Here is a 15,026-nt window from a genome sequence, read left to right as displayed (position 1 = left end):
TTAATTAACACTTAATTAACTAATTATATCGTTCGTATCTTTCTCTTAAAAATATGCTTCCTAACTGAAGTGACTTTTGATTGGATGTTGGGTTATTTTTCAGATATTGAAGTACAAAAACTGAAAAAGGCCATGGAGTCTCTGATGGCAGCAAATGAAGAAAAGGTATGGGGTACAGCTTCACTGGCCTGTCCAATCCCTGCCATTTGTCCAAGTGCCCTAGTTGGAAAGAACATACCCATAGCCACTGATACTAGGGGCTGGCTGTCCTTTCCCCACTGGCATATGCAGTCTCACAAATGGCCCTTATAGTTGTGGCTCTGTGTATAGAAATCCTGATGAACAATACCAGGTTCCAAGAGGCATTTAATAAACTAACGTCCCTCCCTCCTTTCCTCCCTCTCCCCTCCCTCCCTCCCTTTCTTTTATGTGCTGGTACTAGGGCTTGAACTCAGGGCCTGGAGCCTGTCCCTTAGCTTTTGCTGGTTAACTAAAGATGAGTTGGGTCTCATTCTTTCTGCACTGGCTTTGAACTGTGATCCTCAGATCTCAGCCTCTTGAGTAGTTAGGTTTACTGGCCTGAGCCAATGATGCCCAGCTCCCATTTATGTTTTGTTCTGCTAAGGACAGAGTGCTGCTGTCCCTGCTAGGATAGTGTGCTGCTTTGTGGCTCCCTGATCATCCGAATAAAGCTGCAAGAGGCCTCCTCCAAGCTCAGCTCTGGTCCTCAGGACTGCTCTCCACCCCTTTCCCTTAATGAGTACCACTGGGGACATTTTCCCAGAACAAAAACTAGTTCAAGGAAGTAAAACAACTGTAAAATGCGTGATCCTATTCATTATAACTTCCTCTAATTTTTTTTTTTTTTTTTTTTTTTTTTTTTTTTGCCAGTCCTGGGCTTGAGCTCAGGCCTGAGCTCTGTCCTTGGACTTTCTCAAGGCTAGAGCTCTACCACTTGAGCCTCAGCTCCACTTCTGGCTTTTTCTATGTATGTGGTACTGAGGAATCAAATCAAGGTCTTTCTGCATGCTAGGCAAGTACTCTACCTCTAGGCCAAACTCCCGGCCCCAACTTCCTCTAATTTTTGCCTACTCTCTTTTTTAAAATCCCTGTATTTATTTTTGTCTGCCATTTTCTCTCTTTCTTTTCTTCTTCTGCTGTACAACTTGGGCCTTGCCTCCAGTTATGCTTTTGATTTTCTATATTTGCTCTTTGTAATGCAAATAAATTCATGACATATTTACCCACCTAACATGTTGACTTATTTTTGCTAGTCTTTTCTAATGTTGAGTAAAATAAATGATATAGATGCCCACTATAGCTTTTAGACTAAAACTCTCAGAAATTAATTTGTCGTATTTATCTTTCTCAAAAAGCAACAACAACCAGGCACCTGTGACTCATGCCTGTAATCCCTGCGACTCAGGAGTCTTTGAGATCTGAGGATCCTGGTTTGAAGCCAGCTGGGGCAGATAGATCTAAGAGACTTATCTCCAATTAACCACCAAAAAGTTGGACATTGAGGTGTGACTTAAGTGCTAGAGTGCCATCCTTAAGCAGATAAAGCTAAGCAGAATGTAAGGCCCTGAGTTCAAGCCCCAATCCCAACACACACACACACACACACACGCATACACACCCACACACTCACACTCCAATACCTCCACCATCACCACCACCAAGCAAACCTTGAATGCTGGATGAATGTTTAGTACATGTTTATTAGACTGGCATAGGAGCACCAAAATTAGTATTATCTTCTCCAGGATTCTGGAAAGCTTCAGAAGGAACATATTTGAGCAAATTCTGCACAGAAGCATGAAGTCTTCCAGGCACAAGGTTTTTGTTGAGGGCAACCTATCTCAAAATGAACTCAGCTCCCAGCTGACAGTATTGAGGCCTGTGTGAGGCTGAGCAGAGCTCAGGAGATAGGCCTGAGCTCTTTCGCTTTCTATGCAAGGCTCCGGATCTGAGGCCTGCACTTGCTGACCTTGGGCAGTGACACAAATTGCCTTTTTTCCCCTTTATTTTGCTGGTCCTGGCTTTCTAACTGAGGGCTTGAGCTCTTTTGCTCAAGGCTAGTGCTCTACCACTTTGAGCCCCAACTCTACTAATGGTTTTCTGGTAGTTAATTGGAAATAAGACCTCACAGACTTTTTTGACTGGGCTGACTTCAAACTGTGATCCTCAGATCTCAGCTTCCACAGTAGCTAGGATTACAGGTATAGGCCACCAGCACCCAGCTCACCTTGTACTTTTTTTTTCCATATATTTTTTATTGTAATTAATAGAAGGGTTACATTATATTCACCAGATAGTTAGGTGCATTACTTCACATACATTGATGCCCTTTCTCATATCTTGGTCACCTTGTATTTCTAAGAGTTAACTTGATGTTATAGGGCAGAAAGAGCAATTTACATCTCTGATGATTGACATTGACAAACAAGTCTAGGTTGGCCTTAGCTGGTGTGACTCATCTGCTCTTCATTTGGTCTCTCTTCCTCCAGTGCATAGTGTAGGCTTCTTCATAGAAGCGCTCAAGAGTTGTGCTTCGGCATCACTAGTGGATAGTTTTCTGTTTGTTTATGCTTTCATGGTATCTCAGTGGCCAAAGCAGTCACATGGTCCAGTCTAGATTCAGTGTGAGAAAAATCTAGGGAGACCACTACTTACTATGTCACAGTGAAGGGCTTAGAAAAGAGTAAGGTCAAGGGCAAAATTTGAATCCCTAACTTTTTAGAATTCAGGGTGGGAAATAATGGGAATTACAGAAGTAGAATAAACAGGGCTGGAAATTTAGAGCATACAGGAGATCCTGGATTCAATCCTTAGCGCTCTCTTCCATCAACAACAAAAAAGCTACACTATCTGATTAAGGGGATGAAAAGTTAAAATAGAGAAAGTGAGGGCCCGGAGTTTAGCCTAATGGTAGAGTGCCAGCGTACCATGCAAGAAGACCCCAGTTCGATTCCTTGGCACCACATACATAGGAAAAGGCCGGAAGTGATGCTGAGGCTCAAGTGGTAGAGCTCTAGCCTTGAGAAAAACTCAAGGTCAGTGCTCAGGCACAAGCCCAGGACTGGCCCAAAAAAAACAGAACGTGAACAGATAAGCAAAGGGAAGAATAAAGCGCGAGATCAGTAAAGTTCCTTATGGAGGTTAAATTAGAAAATGGATAAAAAGTATTCTTTCTAGATGGATTGTAAGTTGCTTATCACTAATCAAAGCACCTTTGGTAGTATTCTGAGGAGGAAAAAGCCAGGCAGTGGTTTAGTGATAACTAATAAAGATGGAAGAAACAGGCTTTTCTTTCATGATTTGATATACAAATTACAGAGAAGGGTGATTAAATCTGAAATTTCTCTTGCCTTTTTCTTTTGCTTTATATCTTACTGCTTTGTCTTGTTTTTGTTTTTTAAAGATGGCAGCTGAAGGATAGACTCTCTTAAATTCAGAGGTACCTTTTCCCTATCTCTGATGTACATAGGAAATATATTAGAGATGTTAGCATTTTACTAAAGTGTAGAAGTATTATTTGAATAATGTAAATAATTGACATCTTATTCTGTCATGCTATCTATACAATTTAACATTAAAAGTGCTGATTTGTTTTATTCATAGGATAGAAAAATAGATGATCTCAGACAGTGCCTAAACAAGTACAAAAAAATGCAAGACCCAGTAACACTGGTCCAAGGTAAAAGAGGTAGAGTATAACTCTAAAGATTTTCTTTCTTTACTTGATTTTAAATGACCATAAATTAATATATTTAGCTTCAGTTTTGGTGTGTGTGTGTACATGTGTGTTTAAGTGGTGCTTGAACTCAGGCCTTATACTCTAGCTTGGCTTGCTTGCTCAAGGCTGATGTTCTACCACTTAACCAACCTTTGCTTTTGGCTTTTTACATGTTAATTAGAGATAAGTGTCTCACAGACACTGTTGTCCAGGCTGGTTTCCAGTGGCCATCCTCAGATCTCAGCCTCCTGAGTAGCTGGGATTAAAGAGCCACTAGGACAAAGAAAAAAGGTCCTTGTCTTTGTAGAGGTTTTGAGAGGTTCCCCGCTTCCCCCCCCCCCCCCATTAAGTTTTCTCTCTCTCTTGTTTCTTTTTGTTTTTGGTGGTTCATGGGGCTTGCGCTCGGCCTGGGGCACTGTCCCTGAGCTCTTCATCTCAAGGCTACCGCCCTACCCTTGAGTGAAGCCCCACTTCCTATTTTCTTAATGTTAATTGGAGATACAGGTCTTTGGTCCATTTTGTGTTTGATCCTCAGATCTCAGCCTCCTGAGTAGCTCAGATTACAGGCATGAGCCACCAGGAAAAAGAAACAAAGGTCCTGTCTTTGTAGAGGTTTTGAGGGATTTCCCCCCCCCTGCATTAATTTCTCCTCTCTCTCTCTCTCTCTCTCTCTCTCTCTCTCTCTCTCTCTCTCTCTCTCTCTCTCTCTTTCTCTCTCTCTCTCTCTCTCTCTCTCTCTCTCTCTCTCTCTCTCTCTTCTCTTCTCTTCTCTTTCTCTCTCCCCCTCCCCCCTCCCTCCCTCTCTGTCTCTCTGTCTCTCTGTCTCTCCCTCTCCCTCCCCCTCCTTCTCCCTCTCCCTCCCACTTCTTCTTTCCCTCTCTTTCCCTCTCTCTCTTTCTCTCCCTCTCTCTCTCTCCTCCCCTCCCCTTCTCCATCTCTCTCTCTCTCTTTTGGTGGGTCATGGGGCTTGGACTCAGCCTGCGCGTAGTCCCTAAGCTCTTCAGCTCAAGCCTACTGCCCTACCCTTGAGCCAAGCCCCACTTCCTGTTTTCTGTATTCTAGAGGTTAGAGATATGAGTCTGAGGTCCTTTTTTCTTTTTCTTTCTTTTTTTTTTTTTTTGTCTTAGGGCTTCAACTCTGGGCTTGGGTGATGTCCCTGAGCTCTTCAACTCAAGGCTATCGCCCTACCCTTGAGCCAAGCCCCACTTTCCATTTTCTTGAGGTTAATTGGAGATAAGAGTCTCAGGTCCTTTTGTCCCTGGGCTGGCTTTGAACCTTGATCCTCAGGTCTCAGCCTCTTGAGTAGCTATGGTTGCAGGTGTGAGCCACTGTGCCCGGCTTTTTTGTACATGTCCTGGACATTAACTCAGGGCCTGGATGCTGTCACTTAGCTTTTTTGTTTGCTTTTGTCAGTTGAGGAGTTTGAATTTAGGTCTTGGGTGCTATCGCTGAGCTCTTCAGCTCTACCACTTTGAGCCACTGCGCCACTTCCAATTTTCTGGTGGTTAACTGGAGATAAGATCCTTATGTCTTTTGTGCTCCCGCTGGCTTTGAACTTCAGATCTCAGCCTCCTGGGTAGCTAGGATTATAGGTGTGAATCACCATCACCCTACTCCTTAGCTTTTTTACTCAAGCCAAAACTCTACCATTTGAGCCACACCTCCACTTCCAGCTTTAGCTAGTTAGTTGGAGGTAAGAATCCCATAAACATTTGTCTTGGGTGATTTTTGAACCACCATCTTCAGATCTTAGCCCCTTAAGTAGCTAGTATTGCAGGTGAATTAGTGGTGCCCAGTAGAAATGCTCCTGTTTGGGGCTAGAAGTGTATAGCTCAGTGGTGAATTACATGTTTAGAGTACATAAGGTCCTGGGTTTGCACAGCACCATTAAAAGAAATACATGCCAGGCACAGGTTTGTCATCCTAAGGGGCTGAGATCTGAGGATCACAGTTCAAGACTTAGTACTGGCACAAAGAGAGAGAGAGAGAGAGAGGAGGGGGGGGAGGAAATAATTGTCCACATTTTGGATTGTTACTTACTTTCAAAAAGGAGAATGCAGTCATAAATAATATATATCCCTTGAAACTAGCAAAATTGAGGGGAGCAGTGGAAAGTGCCATTGATGAAAATGCATTGTACTCATAAATTAGTATGTTGAGTTGAAATCTCTTTGTACAGCAACTTAAAAATAATACAAATATAATTCAAAAAATACAATATAAGCTGAGTGCTAGTGGATCGTGCCTGAAATCTTCACTACTCAGAGGAGGCTGAGATCTGAAGACTGTGGTTCAAAGCCAGCCCAGGCAGGAAAGTATGTAAGACTCTTATTTCCAGTTAACCACCAAAAAGCCAGAAGTGATGTTGTAACTGAACTGGAAGAGTGCCACCCTTGAGCAGAAGAGCTCAGGACTTGAGGTCAAGCCCCAGGACTAGCAAATAAAGAGAGAGAAAGAGGGAGGAGGAAAGAAAGAAAGAAAGAAAGCTGCAAGTGTCTTCTTTCTGCTTTGCCTTCCTCTAGGTAAAGATGGCGAATATGAAGATCTGCTGCTCAATTCCAGCTCCTTGATGGACACCCAGGGCTTTAGTGATCTGGAGAAGAGTCCTTCATCCACTCCAGCAATGGGATCTCCCAGTCATGAGCCACTCACCACAAGTGCTTCAGAAGAGGTATTGTAAGATTTCATTCTTCATGCTGGAGAGACTGCATCCTTATTGTGGAGAAAACTTTGCAGTGCTGGCACTGAGTTTGTTCTGGCAATTTGTGTGTGTGTGTGTGTGTCTGTGTGTGTGTGCCCTTCCTGGGACTTGAACTCAGACCTTTTTTTTCCCCCTCAAGGCTTTACTGCTTGAACCATAGTTCCACTTCTAGCTTTTTTGGTAGTTAATTAATGGTAAGAATTTCACAAGCTTCCCTGCCCAGGTTGACTTTAAAGTATGATCTTCAGGTCTCAGTCTCCTAAGCTAGAATTATAGACATGAGCCACCAGTGCCTGGCAGTTTGGGCAGTTTTTTTTGGTATACTATAGATCTCTTTTTCTTTTTGTATTTAATGTGTTATTTTCACCCCTTTTAGTAAATGTTTTAGACAATGACAAGATGGCTTATAAACTGCAAAGGAAAACTGCTAGCTAGCTATGGAATTGTACTTATACTCCCATGTTATCTGGAAGCTGAGGAAGATCCACAGAGCCTAGAAATATTAAATACGAGATTATAGACTATTTTTGAAAGGTAGAGAATAGGTGAAATGGGGCTAAATTGAGATTGTATAAGCGAATTTCTCTATTTTTTTTTATTTTACTCCAGTACTGGGACTTAAATTTGGGGCCTTGTGCTTTTTCATTCAAGACTGTAGCTCTACTACTTGATCCACAACTCCATTTCCAGCATATTTGTAGTTATTAAGAGATAAGCATCTTACAGACTTTCCTTCCCGGGCTGGCTTCAAACTGTGATCCTCAGATCTCAGCCTTCTAAGTTGCTAAGATTGCAAGCATGAGCCACCAGTACCCTGCAGTAAATTTATTTTACATTTTTTTTCTGATGGTGACTTTGAAAGATAGTTGAAGAAAGTTTTCCATTGGTTTACTTAAGACTTGAAGAAAAACAACCAGAGCAGAATGTATCTTAGACCCATTTACTTTGCACAAAACTGGCACCAGGAATCTAGTAAGCACTGACTCTTAACTTTGTATAGAGTGACAGCATTATCTTGCTCCATCAGTGGGCAGGGGTGCACATTTCATCAATCAAAGTGACGTGAAAGCTGGACTGGAAACAGCTGCCTGTGATGTAGGACCTCAGCAATAGCCCTGAGCTGAGCACAGGGTGACTGTGAGGCTTTTTTTACAATCCTATCGTGAACATCCCAAGGGGGCTGAGCAATTTACATAACCTTTCATGACTTTTCACAAGTCACATAGCATTTCTTTTGCTGTGGTCACAACCTCTCCATGAGCACTGACAAAAATCACATCATAAAAACATGTCAGAGCTGGCCCCTGATGGCTCATACCTTTAACCCTAGTTACTCAGGAGGCTGACATGATTCAAAGCCAGCCCAGGCAGGGAAGTCTGTGAGACTCTTACCTCCAGCCAAATACCCCAAAGCCAGAAGTGGAGCCTCAGCCTTGAGAAGAAAAGCTAAGAGACAGCATCTATGTCCTGAGTCCAAGTCCCAGTACTGACTGGCATATACATGTACACATAAACATGTACACACACACACACACACACCCATGTACACACACACAGAGGATTCATGGAGAAAGCAACATTTCTGCCTTTAACATCAGTAATGTCATTAATCTTGGATTCATTATGGAATAAGAGGTAATTTAGAGAGGGAAGAAAATCCCCTACTTCTTAAAAATAAAACTGTGTGTGTGTGTGTGTGTGTGTGTGTGTGTGTGTGTGTGTGTGTGTGGCCAGACACAGGCGGCTCACACCTATAATCCTGACTACTGAAAAGGCTGAGACCTGGAGGATGGAGTTTCAAAATCAACCTGGGCAGAAAAGTCTGTGACATTTCATCTCCATTTAACTAGGAAAAAGGCTGCAAGCATGACTCAGGTGGTAGAACATCAGCCTTTAGCAAACAACCAAACAAGTGAAAGAACTTGAGTTCAAGAAAGCCCTGGTACTGGCAAAAAAAAAAAAAGGTGGGCAGGCACGAAAATTGTTCTAAATCCAGATATGAACTTTTATCCTTAGACAGATTTATTACATATTAGATCTTATTTATGTTTTATTACATTGAGACTTGTGTTTTGTTTGTTGGATTGATCTCTTTTTTACTTTTAATAATTGTATCACAGCTCCAAACCAGCATATTGCAAGTTTCCGTCTCTTCGTTATTGCCAGCAAATGTGGATGTGGAAACTGCTGAGTATTCAAAGTCACCTCCCAAACAAGAAACTTCATTGCAAGAGAAGTATGTCATTTACAGCCATTTAATAGAAATGTTCAAAAATGGAGATAACTGGAAGCTAGGGTGTAATTGCACTTAGTCACAACACAGTTTTTACCCAGAGGACAAGAGAAGGTATGTCCCAAGGGAATCTTAAGTCAGTTGTATATTAGTAAAATCAAAGATGTGAAGAAGGAAGTAACTGGAAGCTGGAGGAAGTGATGTAATAAGATTGGGAGGAGCTTAAGACAAGGAGCTTTTACTCCTTTGTTGGTGGGTGGCCATCAAAGCTTGGTATGTGGGGTAGTTTCTGTCAGGTGCGATGGGCAGTTTGGATGGCTAAAGGGCACAAAGAAAGACACAGTGATTTCCCTGTGTGCCAAAAATAGAAATTTTTGTCAGCATAGTCTCGAATTAATTGCCTAAACTTTTCTTTAGGTCAAATGTTTTAGCTGAGTACTGGTGGCTCACACCTCTAATCCTAGCTATTGAAGATGTTTAGATCTAAGGATCTGTGTTTGAAGCTAGCCTGAACAAAAATATGTGAGAGACTCTTATTTCCAATTAACCTCCAAAAAGCCAGAAATGGAGCTATAGGTCAAGTGGTAGAGCACCAGTCTTGTGTGAAAAAGTTAGCGGAGTGTGCATAGTCCCTGAGTTCATGCCCTAGCACCAACCCACAAAAATAAGTAAGTTAATTAATGTCTTAAAAAATTAGGAATAACTGGGCACTGGTGTCTTATGCTCGCAACCCTAGCTGCTTAGGAGGCTGAGATTAAAGGATCACAGTTTGAAGCCAGCCTGAACAGGAAAGTCCATGAGGCTCTTATCTTCAATAAACCATCAAAACCCAGCTTTTTTTTTCCTGGTTAATTGGAGATAAGGGTCTCCAGGATTTTTCTGCCTGTACTGCCTGTACTTTAAACCACAGTCCTCATTTCTCAACATTCTAAGCATTATAGGTATGAACTATCTGTACCTGGCAATTTTTTTATTTTGACAATCCTGTTTGTTTAGAATAGACAATTACTGATTACAGTGGCATAATTTAACTTTTTGTTGGTGGTAGTCATGAGGCTTGAACTTTGAGCCTGGGCTCTGTCCTTAAGCTTTTCTGCTCAAGGTTAGCAATCTCCACTTTGAGCCACAGCTCCACTTCTAGTTTTGTGGTAGTTAATTGAAGATAAGAGTCCCAGACTTTTGTGCCTAAGTTGGCTTTGAACCTTGATCCTCAGATCTCAGTCTCCTGAGTAGCAGGATTACAGGAGTGAGCCACCAGCTCCTGTATTTGCTAAAGAACACAAGATATAAACACCTTGTTACAATTCAGCCTTTGTGTCAGGTGATTTTGCCCAGGATCAGGTTAACATGCTCTGAGTGTGGTTAAGGTCATAGAGGTGAGCATCCTTTGTTTGGCAGGTTAAAGCTGCTTAATTGAGCCATTCTGGACTTAGAGGGATTTGAGCTTGCTTTGGGTTTATGTAAACATAACACAGATGTACAGTTTTTTTATTTTAAAAAATTCATAATGTTAACAAATGCTTTTAATGACATTTTAGGGATGGAAAAACAGTCCTTGGTGCTGCTGTTGAAACTGAGCTGTATGATAGCCTCTCGTAAGTTATATGATAAACGTCATGTTCCAAAGCTTAAGGAAAAGGATAATCTGTAATATGAACACTAAGCAATTCTAGTAGTCAATGCCTGAGACCATTAAAGTTTATGAGTAAATTCAAAAGGAGCTTGAATAGTTGGGGAAGGGGCTTAGGCAGTTACAAAGAAATAATAATTTACTTTTTATCTCATGCAGAGGTACTTTACACATCATCAGGAGTTCATCTGTTCTAAAAATGTAGAGCTTTTTCTTGTTTGGGGAGCAGGCAGTTTGAAACAGGGTTTTACAGCATCACCCAGATTAGTCTCAGATTTGAAATCTCTTGTTGCTGGAAAAGCTGAACTACGTATTGATGCTTTAGTCTAATAAACTGACCTGATAGGATTGTTACTCTAAGTTAAAGTCTGGATTAAATTAGGAAAGTTAAGTCTAGTTTCAGAGCAAGACTCAAAGATGAAGTTGGTTTTTTCTTTTTTAACTTTTTTAAATTGATTTGGTAATTAATACTTTTAACAACTTATAGACATATAAAAACAGAAGAACATTTTAAAGTTTGTGTACTGGATGTGTGGCTAAAGCCATGAAATACCTGCCCAGCAAACACACTGCCCTGAGATTAAAACTCAAGTACTGCCCCCCAAAGATGTTGACAGAGTTATACTATTCTTTTTTTTTTTTTTCTAATTCTAGGACTTCAACACAGGGCCTATGCGGCTTAGCCTCTTCTTCTTCCTCCTCCTCCTCCTCCTCCTCCTCTTCCTCCTCCTCCTCCTCCTTCTTCTTCATTTTTCTCCCTCAAGGCTGGTACACTACCACTTGTGTCCCCACTTCTGGCTTTTTATTTATTTTATTTTATTTTTGTGACTAATCGGAAGTGATAATCTTGTGGACTTTTCTGCCCAGGCTGACATTGAACCTAGATCCTTAGATCTCAACCACCTAAGTAGCTATGAGTACAGGCAATGAGCCACTGGCACCAGACCATTGTTTGTTTGTTTGTTTACTTGTTGGTTGACTGGGTGGTCATGAGGCTTAAACTCAGGGCAAGCCACAGTGCCACTTCAGTTTTCTGGTAGTTAATTGGCTGAGTCTCACAGACTTTCTTATTTGGGCTGGCTTTGAACTACATTCCTCAGATCTCAGCCTCCTAAGTAGTTAGGATTACAGATGTTGGTACCCAGCTACTGCTTTATTTTGAGAGCAGATAGGTTGCATCTCCACACCTCTGTCGTGGTGATAGGGATCAAATTCAGAGCGTCTCCTACGCTGAGCATGCACTCTAGCAGTGATGCACAAACTCAGTCCTTCATTTTTAAAACTGATCATCCATTCCTGTGTTCAGTTTTTGGGTGAGACCACCTGTAGCTGTGAATAACCAAATGCTATAATTATATTTTTTTCTGAATATTTTATTGGAAAGCAGTCTCAGACTATCCTGCCGGGGCTGGCTTCAAGACATAATCCTCAGATCTCAGCCTCTAAGTAGCTAGGATTATAGGCATGAGCCACCAGTGTGCCCAGCCATCCTTGTTTTTTGTTTTGTTTTGTTTTTTTGCTGTTGTTTTTGTTTTTTGGTTTTTTTTTTTTTTTTTTACACTGTCCTTGGGCTTTCTCAAAGGAACTAGAGCTCTACCAATGGAGCCAGAGCACCACTTCTGGCTTTTTCTATGTATGTGGTACCAAGAAATGGAACCCAGATCTTCATGCATGTTAGGCAAACACTAGGCCAAACTTGCTTTCTAAAGAAGTAAAAATTAAAGCACAGAAGTGAATGCCTAATTCTAGATTTTCTTTTATGACTAAAATTCAGCCCACAAATAATTGTACCTTCTTTCAAAGATGGTCAACTTAGAAATAAAAGCACCAGAGCCACATATTATTAATTTTAATTATGATTGTTACTATTTTTAGACCTTCAAGTCTACAAAAATCCAGCAGCCTGGGGAACCTAAAGAAAGAGCTAGCAGATGGGGTAAGTTTGGTGTTTTTTATTTCCTGTTACCCTGAGGAGAAAAATATTTTGATATTTTCATTTGTTTCTCCCATTTTCCAAGTAAAACTCTTAGGAAGAACTTTTGGTTTGCTAACAGGAAGTTGTAAGTATGACTATGAATCATCAAAAGTAATAGATAAAACCAAAAATTGAGACTTAAACAAAACTGTGGGAAGTTATTTCTTTTCTCTTTTTTTCCATTAATCTCATGTAGTTACTGTATCTGTTACCTGGTATATTGTATGTATGTTTGTTTGTTTATTTGAAATAGGGGAGGGGGCGGGGGAAGGAAAGAGGAACAAAAACATGAGAAAGGGATTTCAAGGTTCGAGAAGTAATCATTACCTGATGAATGTTACTGCTAACCCTCTATACATTATCCTGGTAATAAATTAAAATAAACATTGTCTGAAATAAATGAAAGCCTGGTTTTGTTGTTTTTATAATTTATAATGATATCAACTTTTTTGCATTTTTGGAAATGTATTGAACAAAGTTTCAGTCTACAAGGGATTTCTATAAGTCTTCAATATTGTTGTTTTGAACAGGAAAAGGAGTCTACTCAGAAGTCTTCAGAGGTAATTTTTTTAAAATTAATTTCATTTTCTGTTTATATGGTACTGAGGAATTGAATCCAGGGCTTCATGCATGTTAGGCCATCAGTCTACTTGCTAGACAAACACTGAACCACATTTCCCCCCACCCCACCCAAACCTGAGGTAATTTTTATACCCAAATTAATGTACCAAAGTCAACTTATCATTGCATATGAATTGCCCTAATGTCTGCCGTAGACCAGAAGAACCCACAAAACATCACACAATCTGAAAGAATGCAGACATTGGGGTTGTGTGCTGTGCAGTTCTGTGGAGTGCCCAGCATAGCTAGGTCCATAGTGGACTGAAAACAGAGTGGTGCCAAAGACTCAGGTGTATAATCTAGCTATTCTGAAAGCTGAGATCCAAAGGATCAGTTCTAAGCCAGTCCAGCTAGAAAAGCCCAAGAGACTCCCTTTTCAATTAACCAGCAAAATGCTGGGCTGAAGGTATGGCCTATCACCAGCCAGCCAAGCATGCAAAAGCTGAGCAAGTGGGAAGTTCTGAGTTAAAAAAAAATCAGTACACTGTAGTTGGGTGTCTACAGCTCAAGCCTACAATCCTAACTACTCAGGAGGCTCAGAGCTGAAGAAGATCTAGGTTCATAGCCACCTCAGGCAGAAAAATCTAAGAGACTATTATCTCTAACCAGCAAAAAGCTGGAAATGGAGGTGTGGGTCAAGTGGCAGAATGCTAGTGTTAAACATAAAAGCTAACCAAGAGCTCAATGGCCTGAATTCACAAAGAAAAGTTAATTTTTATGTTATGTGAATTTTATCTTCATCAGTTGTTAAAAAGAAAATTGAACAACTAATCAGGGCATTTCATGGCTTCTTTTGTGTGTGTGCAGGTGTGTGTATGCTGCATGGCATAAACTCATGGCCTGGGCATTGTCCATTAGGTTTTTCCCTCAACCATCTGGGCCATATCTTTGATTTTGACCTTTTGCTGGTTAGTTGGGGTAATAGTCTCATAGACTTCCCCTTCAGGACTGGCTTCAAGCCATGGATCCTCAGGTCTTAGGCTCCTGAGTACCATTACAGGCAAGAGCCACTGGCACCCAGCTATTTGTTCTTAATGGCCATTCTAGACTTTCTTAGGTCTCACAAGAAGCCTTAAGTTGCCAGTAGTTTATTGTATATTACTATTGCCCATCTGAAACAAATATGTCAGCCTTTCTAAAGGTATCAGTTACAAAAGTCCCAGTTCTTTTTGCCCTGGCTTTCGATCATGAGCAAGGTTACAGCTGGGTAGTCAGGCTGTCTGGTAGTATCTTGACACTCAGTTCTTAGTGCCTGAGTCATTGTGTACAGAAGGGGCAAAGCTGGCAGTGGACACACCTGCCACTAAGGTCCTATTTGACTTGTCACCTCAATAAATGGGTAGAAGATCTGACATTAAGTGTTTAGACACAGATAGTAGAAGCACTATATTATACTCCCAACAAACTTGTAGTTACTGTGAACAGCACCCAGGTGCTGCTGGTTTATACCTGGAAATCTAGCTACTCAGGAGGCTGAGATCTGAGACAGTTCAAAGCCAGCCTAGGTAGAAAAGTCCCCGTGAGTCTCTTACTCCAATTAACCACTCAAAACCCAGAAGTGGATCTGTGGCTCTAAGTGGTAGAGCACTAGCCTTAAGCCAAAGAGCTCAGGGACAGTATATAGCCCTGTTCAAGCCCCATGGCCAACAACAACAAAATCACCACTTTAAAATGTCTATATGCCTTTTCCTTTTCTGCATGTCTGCAAAAGGCAGAAACAGGAAGCAAAATATGTTAGAGAAATGACAGCATGTACAAGATGCTGGTGGTTTACATTTATAATCCTAGCTACTCACGAGGGTGAGATCTGAGGATTGTGATGCATAGCCAGCCTAAGCAGAAAAATGCACAAGACTTAGCTCCAATTAACCAGCAAAAAGCCACAGGTGAAGATAGGGTTCAAAGTGGTAGAGTGCCACCCTTGAATAAAAAAAAAAGCCAAGTGAGAACAAAAATGAGTTCAAGTCTAGAACCAGCAAAATAAAGGAATTATATAGTGTAAGGTATATTGTAATCCCTTCCTTCCTTTTCCAGTCTCAGGGTTTAACTCAGGGCCTAGGCTCTGTCTCTGCAGTTTTGTGCTCAAGGCTAGTGCTCTACCACGTTGAGCCATAGTCTACTACCAGT

General features: G+C 41.2%; 1 protein-coding gene across 10 annotated transcripts in view; it reads left to right on the top strand.

Moving 5' to 3' along the window:
- The window catches only part of Ppfibp1 (PPFIB scaffold protein 1), a 122,736-nt gene that overhangs the window by 85,270 nt on the left and 22,440 nt on the right, over positions 1-15,026 (top strand). For 5 of the 10 annotated variants that reach the window (XM_090319205.1, XM_090319190.1, XM_090319181.1 and 2 more), the window contains 7 exons: positions 104-165; positions 3,625-3,709; positions 6,262-6,410; positions 8,561-8,676; positions 10,212-10,268; positions 12,179-12,239; positions 12,809-12,838. In XM_090319205.1, coding sequence (XP_090175331.1) covers positions 104-165; positions 3,625-3,709; positions 6,262-6,410; positions 8,561-8,676; positions 10,212-10,268; positions 12,179-12,239; positions 12,809-12,838 — 560 coding nt within the window. The remainder of the gene's footprint in view (positions 1-103; positions 166-3,624; positions 3,710-6,261; positions 6,411-8,560; positions 8,677-10,211; positions 10,269-12,178; positions 12,240-12,808; positions 12,839-15,026) is intronic. The other 5 variants (XM_090319213.1, XM_090319197.1, XM_090319188.1 and 2 more) reach the window with 2 other exon arrangements.

This window comes from Megascapheus bottae, chromosome 2 (genome assembly GCF_031878675.1).
Source record: "Megascapheus bottae isolate mThoBot1 chromosome 2, mThoBot2.hap1, whole genome shotgun sequence".
In the NCBI taxonomy this organism is placed as follows: domain Eukaryota; kingdom Metazoa; phylum Chordata; class Mammalia; order Rodentia; family Geomyidae; genus Megascapheus; species Megascapheus bottae.
The sequence above is the reverse complement of the archived record's forward strand: the minus strand, read 5'-3'. Positions and strand labels throughout refer to the sequence as shown.